General features: G+C 36.0%; 1 protein-coding gene across 2 annotated transcripts in view; it reads left to right on the forward strand.

Moving 5' to 3' along the window:
- LOC142344505 (exportin-T-like) overlaps window positions 1–21,006 on the forward strand; it is a 183,057-nt gene that overhangs the window by 116,094 nt on the left and 45,957 nt on the right. For both annotated transcript variants that reach the window (XM_075396206.1, XM_075396207.1), the window contains exon 2: window positions 7,547–7,652. In XM_075396206.1, coding sequence (XP_075252321.1) covers window positions 7,590–7,652 — 63 coding nt within the window. In that variant the 5' untranslated portion in view covers window positions 7,547–7,589. The remainder of the gene's footprint in view (window positions 1–7,546; window positions 7,653–21,006) is intronic.

Below are 21,006 nucleotides of genomic sequence, written 5' to 3' on the forward strand. Positions count from 1 at the left end.
CTCTCAAATAAAAGCGAGCAAAAAGATCTAGGTATAATTATGGCTACTAAGTTATCGTGGAAAGCGAATATAAAGAAACGTTGTAGCAAAGCCTGGAAAGCGTTTTATTTCCTAAAACGAAACATATCAAACCTTGCGTCGCAAACAACAAAACTCAATGCATATATCGGCTATATACCAGTCATAAGTTATGCCTCACAAGCATGGTTCGCGAATAAGACCGAAAGCAAAGACATCGAGCGCATTCAAAGAAAAGCAACGTCGTGGATAATCAGTAACTGGGAAATTAGTTACAAGCAAAGACTGACCACACTGAAGTTGCTGCCTTTGTCATATAACTTTGAATTGCATGATCTATTAATGCTCATCTCAATGCTTAAAGGATCTTACAATATAAAAATACCCATTAAAACAAACAATAATGAAGGGTTGTTAAGCACACGTCAAAACGAGCTAATAACAATTAATAAAACAAGAACAAGGAAGGCTGAAGAAAACTTCTGGAAAAGAACCAGTTATTTACTAAATATAATACGAAAAGTAGGGAACGTCGATCTCGATCAAATTGATAAGAAATATTTAACAAAAATATACTGGAACTACTTCTTCAAAAGTTATTCGGAAGTCAACTTATGTTCCTGGGCTTTCAACTGCAGCTGTGGACATTGTAACCCGGTGCAGAAGCTCAGCTCAGTCGTTATATGAAGGGTGCAAACCCATGTGGAAAGACCCACAGAAGCCTAAACTCTCTCTCTCTCATTGCTCATTTTTATGAACATCGGTAGAGTCAAAACATCCAGTAATCGAAATTGATTGAATGGAGAATTCTGGACGCCTGTCGGTCAGTAGAAAAACTAATGATCATCGAAGCTATATATATCAGCAAGCTGAAGCCGGCACTAAACACACGCGACGAATATAGGGGGAGGGAACTCACGCTAAAATATTAGTTCAAATCATAATTTTGACTAAATGTGAATGCATAGGGCAAAAAACATTTTGTGCATGACAAAACGAAATTTGCAAAACCTCCACAAGAGGGATACTTATGGTTAGGGCAAATTCGGAATAACCCTAAAAATACAAGAACATGGACAAAATCGAAAAATCCGGAATAGGAATGTTTTTAAGTAAATTGATAACAGATGTAAATATGTGTTGTAAATAGGCTAAATATTGTATATAAGGAAAAATTTTCGATTGAATTTTTTAGAATGTTTCCTAGAATTGTTTTAATTGTCATCTCAGACAAATGTAAATACATATTCATTTTATCTTTTAACAATTTGTAAAACAGTTTTAACCTGACGATGAACGTAAAGTTCGAAAACGTTTGTTTTAAGTATTGGAAGTAATTTTAATTTGACAAATTGGTTTCTTTTACGAAATTGATTGATGTATTTATTTGACTTGTTCCCACTTTTCCACTTCGCTGTTGGATTCACTGCTATACGTTGAGCTCAGAGCGTTTCGTTTATACGGATTGGAAACCAGATAAAAATACTGGCAAGATAAGAAAATTGTTTATGCCAAGCTTTTAGAAAATTGTCACCTTGACAGCCACTGATTTAATAAGTATAATACTTGGTTGGCTTTGCTGAGCCGTCCTTCACATAAACTTTCCAAGTGAAATTTTTTGCCTCATAAGTGACAAACTCTTTTACACTTTCCCATTGGTTCTGCTGACACGTAAGCAGCTTAAAACTACAATTTTGATCTCTAGAGATCGGTAGTGAAAAAACAAGGGAGCAACTGAACCATTAGGCGTTCCTCAGGTACTCAACTAGTCACTCGTAATACATCAAAGCTTGCGTTGCTTACTCTCACACACTATTTTTTGTTTCCAAAATAATTGATGCCAATTAACTCCAAATAAAATGCCAATTAACTCCAAAATTCGATATTCAGTACTTTGTCAACTGCTTTTGAAAAGTCTGCATGGAAGGCAACAATTTTAGAGTGAGGATCGCTGTCATGTGACATGCGAATTTTTTCAAGGAACATCAATATTTTGGTTATGACTGATTGCTTTTTTACAAAGTCATTTTGTTGCAACGTGAGATTTTTACAACATGATCATGTATACATGATTTTATAGTTGATAGTTATCAAAGGATGGTATCGAATTAACAAAATCAATTTAACCCATTTGTCACATAAATTCGTTAAAGCTGAAAGTTGGAACTAATTCAATATAATTTTTTCATGATAATTTTGCGTAATTTTTTGAGATTGCTTGATTTTTATTAGAAGTAATATTTTTGTTGATATTTTAATCTCCCAATTAATTTTTGGGTTTAGAAACAAAAGTGGTTTTATCGAGATTGAAAGGTTTTCTGCCCTCCGTTTGTAGAATGATGACCGGTATCAATTTGAACTACGAGAGTTTGATACATCCAAAGAGATCAAAAGAAGACAGACAAATTGAGAAACAGACAAATTTGTTAGCATTCTACTTTCACGTTATGTGTACTGAACTTTTTTCTAGGTAAAAACACTGATTGGAGAAGCTGATTAGCATATTCACTTGTTCATGCATTTTTGTACGCCGCTTTTCTCCAATTATCAACAATGTTGGCAAGCTCGGGGACCTGCTCAAACACTTCATGTGTTCGAAGATAGCATCATTGATTCTGGTCATCAGCAGATTTTCCTGATATGCGATTCTATCATGTTCAGAAGTTTCAACTTTCTCTAACCTCATCATTTCTTTACTTCAGTAAATGGTCGGATTGTGTTCAAAGCTTTTTTTAGTTTATTTCGAGAGATTTGAAGTAGTACCTGAGATTCACGGAGGGCGGCGTTGTCGATGCTTCGTTCTCCTAACCATAAAAACATCAGCCCTTGGGTCGTACTGACAAAGTTCTTCACAAGGATTGCTACGACAAATTGGTTTACAAGGGGATTTAGAAATAAACCCTTTTCTGTCATCCTAATCTGCTCTTGCTTCATGAGAGCTGATGGAAATTTAGATTTTATATGGATGTGCACTGCCTCATGGAGGATTATAAAAGGCACAAATAATGAATTCAGTTTGACAAACTTGGGAGTCAGGGAACAAATTAGAAACTTCTGAAACTAGATGTTTTTCACAGCTATGAGGCTGCCTCTATGCATATTTTTCCTGTTACTTCATCAGATGTTGAAGTTTTTCAAAATAGATCACTTGAGTCAATGTTCTCAGTTCTCCAGGTCTCAATTGTAAAGGCACTACTATATTCGGCAAAATTAACTGCATTACTTTATTTCCATCGTGGAGTAAATCGAGATTCTGAATCTTTGGGATCTCGCGAGGAACGCCCTCTTCAATTAACTGTCTTCTCTTTTTAAGTTATTTTTTCCTTTACCGCATCTTCCCTTGATAAAACCGGTAGAATTAACACTTTCATCTTCGATCTTTCTGTTTGCAGTTTTTGCAACGACAATTCGCGCATAAAGTTTGTTCGGAAACGTCATCAGGAGTGTTCAGGGTTTCTTACGTTCTTTTTTAAAGTTTTCTGAACTCAACATTTTTTCAACTGTTATCAATCATATTCAGTATCTGTGTGAACATGATTTGCAGGTTCCGATTTTTAGGGATCTTCTGCTATCCCCTGGATGCGCATGCATTTACTGCTGTCATGATATTTTGATGTTATTTCTAAGGGATCGTCGTTTGTTACAGCGACTAATGCAACTTATGTTTGTTCGACTTTGGCACACGTTTTCATCAAGAAGATCAGTAACTTGTTTTTCCAAGCATTTGAGGCTTTCCCAATATCTAGTTTCTGAATCTTTCTGGCAAATTTTGCAATTGTTTGACACCGAACTACTTTGTCTCCTCCTTTGGTCGTCACGCAGTTGTTGCTTAAAAGCATAGCACTCATTCCTAACTACATCGACATTAGTGGGCGACTAGGCAATGCATTCCAGGTTCAGGTGCCTATGACAATTGCATGAGACAAAGTGGAGGTCTTTCCGTGTACAAGTATCAACTTTCTGCAAGTCTTACAATTTTTCTCCATTTCAAAAGATTTGGTAATGATTGCGGCTAAGGAAACTTAATCTCCGGGACCTCCCACGGGCAATTAACTGCAAAATTGACGATAGAAAGATCAAAAACTGTATTTAGATTGGTGCCCAAAAATTTTCATCTTTAGGACTTCACGTAATCAAGTATCTCAAGTAACACAAGTAACAACAAGGAACACTAAAACAATGTTCCAGGAAGCCCTTAATTTAATGTTTTGTTTCATAATTTTATTGAAATCTTTTTAACTTAAAAATGAATTGGCTCTGAGATACATTATACCTGATGATGCTAGATATAGCGAAAACATTTGTAAACATAGTTTTTTAATTTACCTGGTCCTTCAAAAACTAAAACAAGTTAGTCAGGACTGGTGTTGATTTTGATCGGAACTGAGAAAACTTAATCACTAGAAATTTACAAAATCAAGAACAAATGGACACTTTTGTTTGTTATTGTGCCGGGATGCTTTAATGCTTCTTCTCGGTGATTTTAATCAAATCGCTGCTATGCTTTCAAACAGACTTTAGAGACCTTATCTCTAAGAAGAAAGAGGTGGAGAAGGCTTTATCGGGCGATGAGGGCTTTGAGCTTTCGCTATATCAGCGATATGATATCTTTGACCAGGTGAAGAACTCGAAGACCTGTCGGATTAGGTTTGGAATAGAGGTCCTGGGTTCCCTTTCTCACGCAATAAACCAATCCACAGACCTGTTTAAGTTGTCGAATTTCTTCGACGAATAGATATGGGTTAAGGGGGAATTCTGGGGTCACTCGGTGGAGCTCTGGTGAGCTGTTGACTAAGTAGTGCCACAAAATAATTTTCTCAGGAGAATGACCTTTCAGGCGATGTTGCAAAATCTTCAACTTATCGTTCGCTCCGAGATGTAAATTGTATCCAGTAATGATTTGCTGGCTTATAAGTATTTTGATTTTTTCCACTTCTTCAAGGCCTGATGTAGCAAACTTGCGGCAACAATTATCGTTATAGAGCCTCCACGTCTGCTGTTTACTCAAAATGATCTGAAATTAAGTGAACAATCTTTGTACAGCTATTAAAACTGATCTAACGCTGTTACAGCATGCTGCTGATTGCCTAGTCTATGCTCGCAGTAAGTGCTAAGGTAACAAATAAATCTCTCGAACACAAAGATACAAGAAAATTTTTTCAGTGAACATCAATTGAATTTCAATTCTTTCAAAACAGAGTTCGTTTGTTTCAAGATATAAAAAGATATAAGAAACAAGTCCCAGGGCACAATATTAGCAGAAAACAGAGTAAAAAAAGTTCTAACTGAGGTAAATATTGAGGACTAACAATTGATAGAAGTCTCAGTTTTTTTTAGTCATGTTAAAAAGACGTTGAGAAAAACGGCACAGTAGAAAAAAGCTATAGTCTCAATTGGACCTCTACCCCAAACATCAAACTGACAAGTTTTGATTTCTTCAACTTTGTCGCTTCCGAATTCTTGGACTCTTGATTAAAAAGCTATGATAATTTCTCTAGAAAAGCAATTGAACTGGAATCTTAAAAAAATTTTCTCACGTTCTAATTGCAAGTCATAGCTGCATATAAGAAAAAAGTGAACAGAGAGTTGACGAATCCTCACTTTTGTACCTCAGAAAGTATATCCGCCGAGAAAAGAATGCATTCAATACGACACTGATTTTACAAAATGCAAAATTTTCTTACAAAGAATGTACTCAAAAATATTTTTTCATGAAAACTGATTAACTTTTTTTTAAAAATAATTTTTTTGCACGCCATAAAAATGCAATTCACTGCCGGATCAACACAGAAGTTTCAAAACTAGCAACAGGGTGATAAAAAAATAGTTAATAAATCACTATAAAAATAAAAATTCTTGGTTGTGAAGAATTGACACTGTTTTCTGTGACGTGAGTTTCGACTGGTTTAATCTTTAGAAAACGTATAAAAATAGGAACAACCGACAAAATTATTTTTTCTAAAATTGCTCCTAATTTAGGTGCTCTTAGAGTCTGACTAAATTAGCGTGCTCTTAGCGCCTTTCAGCTCACTAGTCTCCAAATGTGCGATTCACAGAAACTGTTTTGGAGACTTATACTTATAGTGTGAATGGGGGTTCTTAGAGGTTGACCCCCTCCCTCCCACCCATCATCCCGCTCTCACTTCAACCCCAATCCCCACCCCTTCACATCGTTGAGGCCGTAAGGGCCCCGTGCAATCAAAACCGCCCTGCCACCGTTGCCCCCCCTTCAGCAGCGCTGACCTCACGCCCCTTCAATAAAGCTTAAGCTAGCCTCACTTTATTGAATAGCTGCTGACGAAGCCATTCGCTCGGCGTTCATTTGAGAGCAATTCACCCGACTTTAGTCGGTTATGTTATTAATCTTGTGGTCTTTTATGAAATTTTTTGCTTGACCGATTTTTCTGTCTAATTCATTTGAGGACTTTTCGTCCTCAAAAATGTGATAAACGTTAGCGCTCGGAGTGTACAAAGATCTGTTAGCGCATTGAACCTTACTCTACTCTAAGAATGCGAGTAACCAAAACTGTTTTGAGGAAACAACCCTACCCCCATTGCTTGACCCCCCGCTGCAACCACTTCCCACACACACACACCGTCGCCCTAGCATCCTTAAGGCCACCTCACTCCCCGCTTTTGCCATCAGCCCCCAGTAGACCTCCCCCCCACGTTGCGCTCACCTCGCGCCTTCACTTAATTTACAGCTAGCCCAACTAAACCGCGGCTAGCTACTGACAAAGCAAGCCGGTCGTTAGAGAGCAATTCGCCCGACGTTAGTGAAAAGGTAAATTAGGAAATGCCCCTCCACAACACTGGGTGAATATTGACTGGTCCGCGGCCTTCCCAGCAATACGTCTTCATAAAGCATTTCGTATTGTTTAAATCTATCAATAGAATGATATAGAAACATCAGCTGAGAAAGTAAAACAAAAGACAGACAGCATTAAAAAACAGATAACTAATGACGAGAGAAGATGAGTCAAACTAACGGCCTCCTTTCTTCAACCACAGCTCCCATTGAAGCATCAACAATTACGCGCCGCCTAAGCGTAGCTGTCCTCTTTTAGCGCAGAGAGCTTTGATGCCAGTTGTTTCAGCGCTTTTGAAGCTGATGGGACAGCTCCACCAGTGCTTGCGATGACAAGCGGACAAACTGTTGCTTTCTCAGCCTCAGTTATTCTTTGTTCATATGTGTTCTTTTTAATATATTCATGGTACTTGTAGGCTTCGCTACTGCTTTCAGGGCAACTTTTTGCGAGAGGGTTGAAAATTTTCAGGATCTTTTCCGTTTCTGCTGCACCAGCCGAGTGGGCGCATTTTATTATTTTATTTGCACCCCCCCAGACGCACGTGCCATATTTTTACATCATGATTTACTAAGTAATGGCATGTGCTCTGTAACTGGGGGGGGGGGGGGGGAGGGGCAAAACGTACTTGGGGAGAACAAACGGAAAAAATCCAATTTTCACATAAAAATATGTATTTTTATGATTTATTTTAATTGATCTATTTTGTGAGGTGTATTTTCAGAGCTATGTAATTCGATATAAACCTTCCTCTTCATCCATAAAATGGATCTTGCAATCTTGGGCGAAGCGCTCAGTGAGAAGAGTACGCCAGATGTTCGTGAAAGGGTGAGTATATTTTTTAGATTTTTGGGTCTTTCCCATCATTCTTGGGGTTATCCCCCCGCAAAATATAGCCCCCTATTATGGTATGTTTGCCGTGGTTGGGGGGACTATAGGTTAAGGTGGGGAGGGGGAACTATAATGGTAAAGGCCTGATTTTTGGATCCTTCAACCTGTTGAAAACAGAGTTTTAGATACCACGTTAGTATGGGGGATTGCACGTGTTTCGTGCCCACAAAGCTGGGATCTGAAGCTTCTCCTTTATAGCTACCTCCCATTATTGAGTTGGGCACATGAAGCCCTCCATTATCTACTTCAACTCGGGAAAGCGAAGGGTTCTTTCCCTTCTGAACTGACTGTAACTGAGAGAAGCACCCAGTCAAAGAGGGCTCTCCCATGTGAACTGACAAATATAGCCAAAATGCTGTTACCGCCACCGAGTTCAAATTCGGAGGCAAAGATAATTTGAAAAACTTTGAGTAGATAAATTAGGACAAGAAACTTAGACGTAGGAGGTTTTCAAAATAGAGCAATAAACTTAGACGAATGTGCGGTAAAATCGTATTTTCATAGCCGACTATTTTGACCGTTGTCTCCCTTGATTATTCAAAATGTACACTTAATTATTCACAATAAAGCGCGTTCAGAAAGTTTTTTTTACATTTGAGCATCTGATATTTTCAGAAATATCATATTTGAGCACTTTTTTTGAAGTAGACATGTAAATTATTCTGACTATAACCCTTGGGTTAAATATCCACATGCCTTCAATTATTAAATAAACGAGGAGGCTCGGCAATGTGCGATCGCACATAAAGTTCCGACCGGGCTCATCCACAATTTTGGCATAACTGTCTACCAAATGAGGACAGATAGAAAAACCCAGAAGTTATTTTTGGGAAAAGTTATTTTTCATAAAAATAGTGTATGAACGAAAAGGTAGCATCGAAAGCCAATAACTCAGTGGAAAAAAATATGATGCACTAGATTGATGCGATATGCCAATATTAATAAAGCGAGTCAAGAAGAACAGCAAAATCAAACAACAACAGCAAACATTAATTACATCAACAACTTTGTACGTTTTAAAAAACATTTAATAACAAAGTCATTATACCGTCAGATAAAACTGAAACTAAACAAAATAACTTATAAATCACCAGAAAAGATATGGGACCAGTCCATAAAGTTTGGTAACAATTAGACAAAAAGAACAAAAACAGTAAAGTTAAAAATTCACTTATTTTTTTTTAAAACAATCAACTTCAAAGTAATGAAAACCATTAGAAATCAAGTAAAATATGCCAAAGGTTTACGATTACCAATGCTTCTATAGAATGGCATTAAGACCTGTCCTTATTGAATTTTTTATGCGGCTAAATGAACAACAAAAAGACTACAAACAAAATTTAACTACAACTTGCCAGAAATTGCCGTTGAAGCCGTAAAGCCATATTTTGGCCCTCGAGATATGATCGATTGCGCTTTCTTCAAACATCGATAATGTTTTATGTGGCCTTTCGTTAATGAGACTAAGCAAGAAGCAGACAAAAGGAAAAAAGGCAAAGTAGGTAATACTTCTGATTTTTTTGAACTAAAATTACTTTCAAAGTCATGAAAGCCATTAATTACAAAATGAAATAATTAAATAGGTTTGTTTATTTGTCCAGACGAAGCCCTTAAGACCTGCAACTATCCAGAATATTTTGGTGTCGAGAGAAAGAATATCAAATATGACAAAAATCAAAGTAATTAACGATTTCTTTAAAAATATAAGATTTTGTAACACCAGTCTTTTTTGAGACCTTCTCTTGACAGCAATAATGTCATATTTGACCTGTAATTAACAAGTCTAGGTAACAAAAAGACAATAAAAAAGAACAAAATTGCGAAGTTAAAATATTTTTTAATTTTGGAAAACGATTGTTTTCAAGGTCATGAAAGCCAGCAGCTATCTACTAATCTCTGAATATCGGCTCAACTATTTTATCATGAAATCTCAATGAAAGCTGTCTCTATAAAGGAAATTTTATACGACTAAAACGACAAAGTAAAAACGACAGTTAAAACAAAATTAAAAAACTCAATTATATTCTTCAAGAGGTGTCGAAGCCGTGAAAACGATAATCTATATTTTTCAGATTTTTAATATGTTCAATTTCGCCTCATTTTGAGCGGCAATAATGTGATATGAGAACCGTGATTATGTGACGAAACTAGAAAACGTGAAAAACTGGCAAATATCTAAAATTAGAAAAAAAATCAAATCTAGTACTGTATCAAAGCCAGAAAACAATAACTTAAGACTTATAACCGCAATACAAATTATATTACAAATCAGTACAAAGAAAAAGCGTTCTTTCTTTGTTGACACTAAGCTACAAGTTGATCAAATCAAGACAAATTTATAGGAAATCATCAAACCATTATTTATTTAAAAATCAATTATTTTGAAAGTCAAAATGACCATAAGCTTCTAAGTAAAAAACTAAATGCATTAGCTTGGAGCTGCTTAGGAGAAGGCCAATTGTATCGACTGCTCCTGAGTTTTGATTTGATATGTTCTGTTCCTTATTTAATAAAAAAAAGATCAGTTTTTTTTTTAAAAAAGACCGACTGATTACAATTCGAATTCTTTTCGGATTGTAACAGTCTAAGGTTGGTCCAAAACTAGCCCTGCTAATGCTTATTGTCCATTGGAACACTTAATTTTTCGAATGTTATAGATATACATAATTTTTTAGTTAAAAAATTCAAAAGTAAGTTCTGCGTTTTTGATAATCAATGAATAGAGTTAGCAAACGGCAAAGTTTTAATTACAGAGCACTCTCAACAGAAGTTGAAGTAGGAATAGCTCCCTTTTGAGTCTCCAAAGATTGTTTTGTTGTTGTTGGGTGGTGTACTTCCGACAAATTCAATCAAAGTGGTCTAAAGAATCTTATTTCGTGCTGTTTTTGATGAAAAAGGCTGACTTTTGAAATATTTAGCCCGAATTTGTGACAAAAAAAATTAAATCAAATTAATAAACAGTACTTTTTTGTCTTTAAAAATAAAATCAACAACCTTATTTTTTAAATTTTTAACAAATTTTTGCAAAATTGACAAAAATTTAGGCAAAATTTCCGGAAAATGTGAATGAAAACAACGGAATTCACTCTACTTTTCTCAGAAATTTAAACCTCGATAACTCCCTGTAAAAAACGGAAATAAAAAAATCTTTCTAATTCCATATTCTTTGCTGGACGAACTTTCTAATGATACCAGTCTCAACTCTCTACGATGAAGATATCGATCGGCGAAAATTGTCTGAACAAAAAAAACCTATTTGAGTATATAGTTCCTCCCCCCTCAAGAGGGTTCGGAACAATTAATCACAGTATCAGTATTGTTATTATTATAAGAATCTGGAAATTGTCTATGTTCGTTTTAATAGAAAAAAATCGGATTTGGACGCTCCTATTTGTCTGTTAACTGGTATTTTCTTGTGCTGATCGAGTAAAAACTCCGAAAACATTTCGAGAACAAGTTTACTGTTAAAAGTTTTTGCTGAAGACGGCAGTTTGTTTCATATTCAAACGCTTTTCAGTTTTCGAACAGCTTTGTTCTCTTTTGTACTCGTATATCCTGATTTCTAATCCTTTTTGCCGATTGTCTCTGTGCGAACCATTAAATTGGCGGGTTTTTTATTCGGTACTGGTTTGTTTCACTTTCAATTGAGATAACTAAATTCAACTGTACATGACGTATACCTAGTCATCTGTTGAGGGTTTACAAACTTTTAATTTTTACGCTCAATTTTTTTTCGCAAACATTTTTAATCATTTTCGAAAATCATTTTTTTTGCTTATGCCCAAGTTTTGTACGAGACCTCCACTAGGTTTTCTTACTTCTGTATTTAACCATAGACCCTGAACGTTACCAGAGCACCAACCCAATTTTTCTTCGCATTAGACAAATCCTTTAGCATAAGTGTTTTGTTTACGCAGATATTTCGTCGTTTATTTATTGAAAGGCTTTTATGTATATATGCGGATAATGAAATTCAAGTTTTCTCACTTTTGAAAATTATTTTTTGGCATGGTTACGCGATTTCTATTTATCCATTTCCAGACAATTTGGCTTGAAAGTACCCAAAAACGAAATTCAATAATCCATTCAATTATTTTCAATCTGAATTCGGTGCCAGGAGGTTCTGAGGAAAGATTAGAAAATTTATAATTTTCGATCTGATTTTTTTCAAGATTGTGTTGCCTCTTACTTTCTGCTTCTAAAGTTTAAAAAGATTTCATGTATTCGAGTTTAGATTTTAGCTAAAATCTGTCCAATAGTTTTCCGCAAGCTCCGAGGAAATTTTATTGGACTCTTAAGAACGACAATTTGTGATCAATTTCAAAATTCAGTACTGCTGTTTTCGATGTAATAATGCATACATTTACCGCGCAATGAGATCTTAAGGAGCAAGACTGTTATCAACTGACATCAAGTCTAGGCCTATAGATCCAAAACTGAAAGAAAATCAAAAACCGCACTTTAGGTTCTACTTGGTTTTTTTTTCAACAAAATTCTTGCCCATCCATCAATTTAAAATAATTTGATTATTCAGGCTACTGAAGCTAGCTTAGGGAGTTAATGGCAACTTATGGACCTCGGATTTATTGTTTATTCTGTCTGGAAGACTGAAAGACGTCGAACAACCGGAGCAGAACTTACGAAAAAGGCGTAGCAGGTCAACTCCTGAAACTAATCGCAAAGAACTGAATCAGCCAAATGAATAATTAGTCACCATGCTATCAGATTAAATACATGTGGCAATGTCCAAAGAATAAGGTTAAATCTGGAATGGGGATGCAGACAGAAAGAGACATAAAACCGTTCTCAAGATTCCAAAAACTTTTCTTACTGATAAGTTGTGTATTGATGTGAGAGAGAGAAGTATTAATCAATGTTTCAATTGGCGGCAAGATTTGTTACGAATCAGTCGGTTTATATAGCATTATGTTCCCGCAATCATAGCTTAATGGTTGTGACATTCCCAACTCGAACTGTGACTTTTAAATCAAAAATCGGAAAGTATCGGAAGTCATTCTTGACTTCCTTCACCCCTCCTTTCGGGTTGGGTGTCACCTAAGAGAGCCGCGCAAAACCTAGCGTGTTTTGTTTTACCTAACCCCTTGGTGAGGACAGCTGCGATCATGAGGTCAGTTTGCAAGTATTTCAATTCCAGCTCTCCCCTTTCTACAAGCTCCCTTATGAAATGAAGTTTAAGTGCAAAGTGTTTTGTTTTTCCATAGTGAGTGGACTGCTTGCTGAGCGCTATGCATGCCTGGTTGTCAACGAAAATCTCAGTAGGTTTTTGCACCTCAACGCTTAAGTCCTGAAGCAGATTTCTCAAGTGAATGGCTTCCTTTGTTGCCTCTACTAAGGAATTCATTTCGGCTTCTGCCGTTGATGTAGCAACACATCTTTGAACCTTTGTTGACCAGCTGACAACAGCTGAGCTACTACTAAGTTTGAAACAATATCCTGAAGTGCTTTTCCTATGGTCTAAATTTCCCGCCCAATCGGCATCGGAGTAACACTCTAAGGTTAACTTGTCTCCCCTCCTAAAAACTAAACTCTTTGACTTAGAACCTTTGAGGTATCTCAAAATTCTTTTTCCGGCTTTCCAGTGATTTTCCCCTGGATTCTCAACAAAAGAACTTAAGAAATTTGCTGCAAAAGCAATGTCTGGTCTACTTGAGCAAGCTAAATAATTCAAGCAACCCACTAAATTTCTAAAATCAAAATTTTTCATGCGCTCTTGCTCTTCACTCCCCTCCTGAGGGCAGTCTTCTTTTGTTAGTTTTATTTCTGCAAGTGGTGTCTCTACTGATTTGCAATTTTCTAGTCCAAATCTCTCTAACAGCTTTTCAATATACTGTTCTTGGTTGATTTCAATTGAATTTTCCTTTTTCACAATTTTCATTCCAAGAAACCAACAAAGATCCCTACAATCACTTATTTTGAAATCCTTAGACAGCTCACTCTCAAACCAAGCCGAGAAGTTTTCCTGAAATTCACAGCTTATTATATCATCTACCCACAAACAAACTGCGCCTTGAAGTTGTGTTTCACTTTTCTTTATGAACAAGCAGTTATCATGAACCGAAGATTCAAAACCTTTAGCTACCAAAAAGTTCCTAAATGTCTGATACCAATTCCTTCCTGACTGCTTAAGACCGTAAAGACTTTTCTTCATTAAACAAATAAGAGGTTTTCCTTTGTTGTCTAATTGCTCAAAACCTTCTGGTTGTTTCATGTAAATTTCTTCAGCTATAGGTGCATTAAGGTATGCCGTTTTTATATCCATTTGTCTTATTTTCGACCCTTTTTGAACAGACAAGCTCACAATTAAACGAATTGTTGACAACCTAGTCGTTGGTGAGTACGTCTCATGAAAATCCTTCCCTAAGACTTGAGTGTAACCTTTGGCCACGAACCTTGCTTTGAATCTACTTATCTCCCCCGTCGGACCATATTTAACTCCAAAATGCCATCTACTACCCACTACTTTTGCTCCATTATCCTCAACTAGATCCCAAACTTTATTTTTGCTCAGTGAGTTATATTCGTCCTGCATTGCCTTCCTCCAGTTTTCATTCTTGAGCGCCTCTTTTGCGTTTTTAGGTAACAAATTTTAATCAACAATTTCACTTAAAAAGACTATTTCACTCATCTCTTTGTTTACCTCATGTTCTAGATTTGCCTGTTCATTCACTCCGAAGTAATAGTTGTTCTCGTCGAACCTTGCATTCCTTGTTTTTTGAACCTTAAGCTCACCGCGATCGTTTTCTATTCCTATCAAAAAAGATCTACTATCGAGTGCATGACCTAAGAAAATTCCTTTTTTCGCTTTTCTGTCTATTTTGTTTCTGAACTGTTTCTCTATGAAAGGGTAAGCTACACAACCGAATATTTTCATGAAACTAAGATTTGGTTTCTCACCATACATGGCTTCATGAGGAGTTTTCTTTATTGCCGAATGATAGCAAAAATTTTTCAAATAGAACGCCATGTTGAGCGAATAAGTCCAATACTTTTTCTCTAAAGAAGCCTGATCTCCTAAACATCTAGCAGTTCCTACAGTGACGTCCCAAAGTTTCTCAATTTTACCATTCTCTTGTGGCGTGTACGCCGCAGAATTCTCAAGCCTGATTCCTTTTAGCCGGGCAAACTTTTTAAAGTCGCTAGATATGTACTCTTTTGCACCGTCTGATACTAAAGTTAAAGGTTGGCCTACATCTGCACAAAATTGTTGAAATTTCTCTAGAGTCTCTTCCCTTGACTTCATAAAGTAAACCCTACAATATCTACTGAAGCTATCAACAAATCCTATCGCGTACTTGTGGCCATCTACAGCCTCGGGGGTAATAGGCCCTAAGATGTCTGTGTGCACAATGTCCAACACTGCTTGTGCTCTTGTTGTGCAATCTTTTGCTATTGGTTGTTTCTTAGCCTTATTCAACTCACAAATCTCACATACATCTACCGAACTGTCGCTGATACGCATTCCTTCAACGTGTTCAACTAGTCTGCTAAGGTCCGTAAAATTGTTATGACCCAATCTTTTGTGCCAAATTTTTAAGCTACTGGACAGCAGGCAATTCTCTTTGCAAGTTTTATCAATCTCACTAAAGTCCCAAATGAACAAATTTTTCTCCTGCCTAAATGGGTACTCTAGACCGCTTTTGTCAATTATGCTTAGTTCTGGTCCTATCAAAACTTCAGCTCCTGCTTCTCTAAGTTTACTAATTGACACTAGACTGTGTGAGTTTTCAGGTATAAACAAGGCGTTCTCTAAGATAATTTTTCTATTAACCTGATTACTATCCTTAACTAAAAATGCAACTGTACCTCGGCCACAAATTTCAGACTCCGTTTTGTTTGCGTTCAGTACTTTGCCCGAGAAACTGTCATCGAAATCGATAAACATTTCCCTGTTGTTCATCATGTGACTTGTTGCCCCCGAATCTAGCACTAGTCCTACTCCCTCATCATCAACTGGGCATAAAAAGAAACTGAAGTATTCTTCATCTTTTGCTAAATTCTGTTTCTCATTTCTAACGCTTCGCCTGGCATGACTCTCAAACTTTTTATTCCTACACTCTTTAGCTTTGTGTCCAAACTTATTGCAATTGTAGCATTGAATTACTTTGCTGGTATTGGGCTGTGGGTTATGAGGCTGATTATTTGAGCGACAGAATTTTGCAATATGTCCAAACTTGTTACAGTTATGGCACCTCTTCTGCTTTGTTAGAAAGACACTTTCACTTGCGTTTTTCCTATCACTCTCTATTCTTCGCTCAGTGTCGAAGTTGATCAGATCTCGCTTCAACTCATCAAGTGACTTATCCTCACTACCGTACTTAACAAGTGTGACAAAATTATCAAATTCGTTCGGCAGACCTTTCAGTAGAATTGATGTAAACATTTTTTCACTCAAACCCTCGTTGACTTGGTTAAGGTTATATTGTAGTTCCTCTGCTCTTGTTATGTATTCGATTAGACTTTCGTCTTCTCTTTTAACAAGGCTAGTGAGTTCGCTTACTAACTTTTGTAATCTAGGTCTCTCAAAGCTACGGAATCTTTTAGTTAACACATCCCATGCTTGAGCCCCATCTCCTTTATATGGCCTAAGATAAAGAACTGACTGCTTGTCTAGCGCCGAGACAAGCTCATACCATATTTGCATTTGTTTTTCTTTGAAAATTTCTCTCCCTTTATCTATAGCTGCGTCTTTTTCGGCTCGTGAAGCGTTAGGGCGTGTAGATGGGACATAATCTTCAAATGTACTACTACCATCAAGTACCTTGTACAACTTAAGGACAAAAATGCGAGCTTCAAATTGCTCCGAAAAGTACAAAAAGTCTTCTTCTTTCCCGCTGAATCGTACACGTTCGTTCTTATCACTCATCTCTTGTCTAACCAGTCTATCAATGCAAAGCAAAAATTATTCTCTAATCAATTTATCAATTCAAAACTTTTTCACTCGTTACTTTCATACAAAAACCAACTCTTTGGAGAATTAGGATTAAAAGGTCGGCAAACAAAAGGTCCTACACGCACACACTACCCTCTTGTCTATGTCATTACTGGTCACTGAGAAACGGCCAGGCCACGTCCTTACAAGGTTCGACTGTAAAAGGATCCTCTAGGTCGGGTGTTATCCTTAGCGGAACCCAGGTTGCAATAACTTCACAGACTCAAGGGCAGTCTCTACATGTATCGCCCCTTATTAGCATGATTATTTTTCCGAAGTTATTATCATTTGTCAATCAAATTCAACCATATTTGTAGAGTGTTTAAGTTTTGCGCTGCTCTACAGGTTTATTACAATGTTTTAAAATCAAAATCTGAACGATGTTCAGCAAATCAGCGCTTTTTCAAAAATTGAACGGTGTTCGATTAGGTTGCGCTTTTTCAAAAAATTGTCCGAACGGTATCCGGAAAGGCACGCGCGTCACAACCAATAAGCTACCTTTTAGGAAAGTAACTTTTTACAAATTTAGAACAATTAATGTTTTCAATCTTGGTTTGGCACTTTGCCGGCACTCAAACAGACTCCTTCGAAACTAGGGTCTGGAACTTCACCCTGTTGATCCTTGCTAGCTACTCTTTTCGGACTCTTTGCTCTCTCTCTTTTTGCTCTCTCTTTTTGGCTTTGTTTTTTGCTCTCTTTTTGGACTCTCCTTTGCTCTCTCGTTTTGGCTTTTCGTCTCTTTGGCCCTTTCTGGTATCTTTGGCAGTGTCTTGTCCCTTTGCTGTTTTGTCTGTTTTTGTTTGGCCGCCTTGCAGAAAAATTTTTGTGTGCAGCTGTGCGTTTGGCTGGGCACAGTAACCTGATAAGTTGTGTATTGATGTGAGAGAGAGAAGTATTAATCAATGTTTCAATTGGCGGCAAGATTTGTTACGAATCAGTCGGTTTATATAGCATTATGTTCCCGCAATCATAGCTTAATGGTTGTGACATTCCCAACTCGAACTGTGACTTTTAAATCAAAAATCGGAAAGTATCGGAAGTCATTCTTGACTTCCTTCACTTACTATTGCATTGAAAGTTTATAGATACTACAAGAAATTAGACGAAACTTACGAACTATAAGAGTTAAAACAAATTTTCGAGTCTCTGAAATTTATAGATTTTTGTTTTGAAAATGGGAATACTAATTAATATAGCTCTGAAAGTAAATACCTCACATTCTTCTGAAATCCATCAGGCAGCATGACCAAAGATAAATCAGGCAGCATGACCAAAGTCGTTGCTTGAAGACAAATTTGTCAAAAAAGCAAACAAGATAACGGGGTTGGCTGTGGTGGTGGTATGTGCTTGCGCGCGTTTATGTGCGTGTGTGTTTTTGTGTTCTTGTGTGTGCGTGTGTGTGATAGAGAGAGGGAATGTTGGGGATGGAATTTATATTTTGTTCCGGCCCACTTTAGGGGGCGGAACTATATGCTCAAATGGGTTTTGTTCAATCAATTTTGGTCGATAGATTTAATCATCGGAGAGGATTATGAGTAGTATCATTAGAAAGCGCGTCCAGTGTTAAATATTTAACGAAACGATTTTTTGAATTTCTTTTTTTCGACCAGTTATCGAGTTTTATAGTTTTGTGAACATTTGACTCATTTTCGTTGCTATTGTTTAAATTTTCCGTAATTTTAGGCAATTTCTTGCCGATTTGGGTTTTAAAATTTGTTAAAATTGGTAAAGCTAGTGTTGTTGGTTTTAACTTTAAAAACAGACTAGTGCTGTTGAACTGCTTGATTCACTTTTTGGCTAAAAGTCAGCCTTTGTCATCAAAAATGGCATGAAAAAGCTTCTTTAGTCCACTTTGTTTAAAGTTGCTGGGTTAAGACACCTAAAAACCGCTGACGCAACCTTCGTTAACTCCAAGGAAGGCTAGTTTAACTTGAATTAAAATTTCCCTGTTTTTTTGCTACTGGAACTTGATAATAAAGCAAAATGGATTATTTGTTTTTGATATATTGACTTTTCGTTATATCATCCATATCCATATTATTTGGAACAATTACGTGTCCTAAATGGACGAATCGCAATGGCAAGTCTAGTTTTGGTTCAATCGCTGTGTCTTGAAGTTCAGATTGTAATTAGTCAATGTTTTAAATCTTTTTGCATTTTTGCTCTTCACGTTCATTAGATAAAAATTGATACAAAACGTAGCTTATAATGACGGTCCGATTGGCTTCATGGGGAATTTTAAGGAAACCTATGTAGTGTCTCAGTCGATATATTATGATTATTTGTCTTTTAAATACATATTTTCAAAGTAAATGGATTAATGAGATTTGTCACTTTTCTTTCTTTGGTCAACTTGTAGCTTAATGTCAGCAAAAACAGATCGCGTTATCTTTCTAATCAAATAAATATAATTTTTAATGCAGTTTTACGTTTCAATAAATTCTTTCTTTGTTTTGATACCACGAGTTTTCACAAAAACTTTGATTTTTGGATATTTTCTCATTGAGGTTAGTTTTCTTGTCTTGTCACATCCTTGACAAGTGAGATATGATATTGGCCTTTAAAAAACGACAATTTTACACGCCCGTGATTGAGTTAATAAATCATGGTTTCAACTGCTTCGACAATGTCTTCTAGCAGAGTTAATGGAATTGTATATTTTTGTCTGTCCTTTTGTAGTCGTTTGACAAATTCTGGGTAATTCCAGATCTTAGCGGCTTCTTATGGATGAACAGAGGAACCTTTTTATTGATTTCAGTTTGTAGCTATGCTTTTAATGACTTTGAAATCAGATGTTTTATATAGATTTTTTTTTCTAATTTGCTGTTCTTTTTTTAACTACTTGTTTTGTCTTTTAAATACATATTTTCCTAGCCTTATTAATTGTAGATCGCATATCAAATTTTTGGTGTTTAAAATATTATCAATTAAATATATCGATTAAATTTAGTGCACTGCTTATTGTTTTAACGGCTGCGATACCGGTTTTCTGCAAAATATTTATTTAATTTTCGGTTCTTTTTTTGTCTTTAGTCGTATGATAAATTTTGGATAAATGCACGTCTTAGCAACTTCCTTTGGAAAAACAAAGTAACCTGTCTTTCGCAAGATTTATTTAATTTTCGTTCATTTTGCCGATTTTTTTAGTCGTATGATAATTTCTGGATAATTGCAGGTCTTCGCGACTTTTCAACCAAATAATTTGAAAAAAGTATATACGTTTAAAATAGGTTTAATCGAAAATATCGACAAAATTTAGTGCATTGCTGGTTGTCTTAACGGCTTCGGTACCGATTTTTTTTTGCAAAAGATTTCATTTTTTGTTTTTTATTTAAAGCGTTGCTTATTGGCTTAACGGCTGCTAATCCCGTGTTTTTGAAAATGATGTTTTTTAGTTTGTCTGTATTTGTCGTTCTTTTTGTAGACGTTTGACAGATTATGAATAATGACAGGTCTCAATGGTTTTATTTTTGAGAATTAAAAGAAGCTATTTAATGCTTTCAGTTGCTAGCTAATGCTTTTACGTTTAAAATTAATTGTTTTCTGAAAATATAAATGTATTTTCTCCTTTGTTCTTTTTATCCTTGTTACCTAATCTCATTTTTCATAGGTCACATATCATTATTTTTATTCAGAGTAGGCTCAGTTGATTGTCTTTTTTAAGGGTTAGATTATGGCTTTGTGACCGTTTTATTGCAACATTTTTTGGAATGTTTTTTACTGAATTTTGTGTTTGTTTTCGTAGACGTACGACATATTGAATGAAGATAAGCCTAATTAACGATTTCAATTGACATCTAATGGTTGTAATTATTTGAAATTATTTGTTTTCAAGAAAATTAAAACGTTTTTTTAATTTTGTCATTTTTCTGTTTTGTCTACTTGTTACCGAGTCTCATGAAGGACTGGTCCCATATTTTTCAGTGAAGTGTAAACTATTTTGTTCAGTTTAGGTTTTTTGACGCAATTTTAATTTTGTTATTGTATTTTTAACCAGAAAAAGTGAGCTTTGGATGTTAATTGATTTTTTGTTTGTCTTGTTTTGTAGTCATAGCAATGGCAGGTCTCATCGGCCCGCTAATGTGGACTTATTTACTTTAAGTGATTTGAGTTGGAAGCAGTTTTTTTCTTCATACACAAATTATTTTGATGAATGTGAGATTTTTTCTATCTCTTTCTCATTTGGTGGACAAATCAGCCAAATTTGTGGATAAGCGGGGTCGGAACTATATGTGCGAACGCACGTTAACTAACCTTTTTGTTGGGTTTCAATTCTCCTTTGATGAGCTTTCAAAACTAATTTTCTGTCCTCTAGAATGCGTATAACTTTCCGATTTTAGG

The sequence above is a fragment of the Convolutriloba macropyga genome, chromosome 8, assembly GCF_964194025.1.
Source record: "Convolutriloba macropyga chromosome 8, txConMacr16.3, whole genome shotgun sequence".
NCBI lineage: Eukaryota > Metazoa > Xenacoelomorpha > Acoela > Convolutidae > Convolutriloba > Convolutriloba macropyga.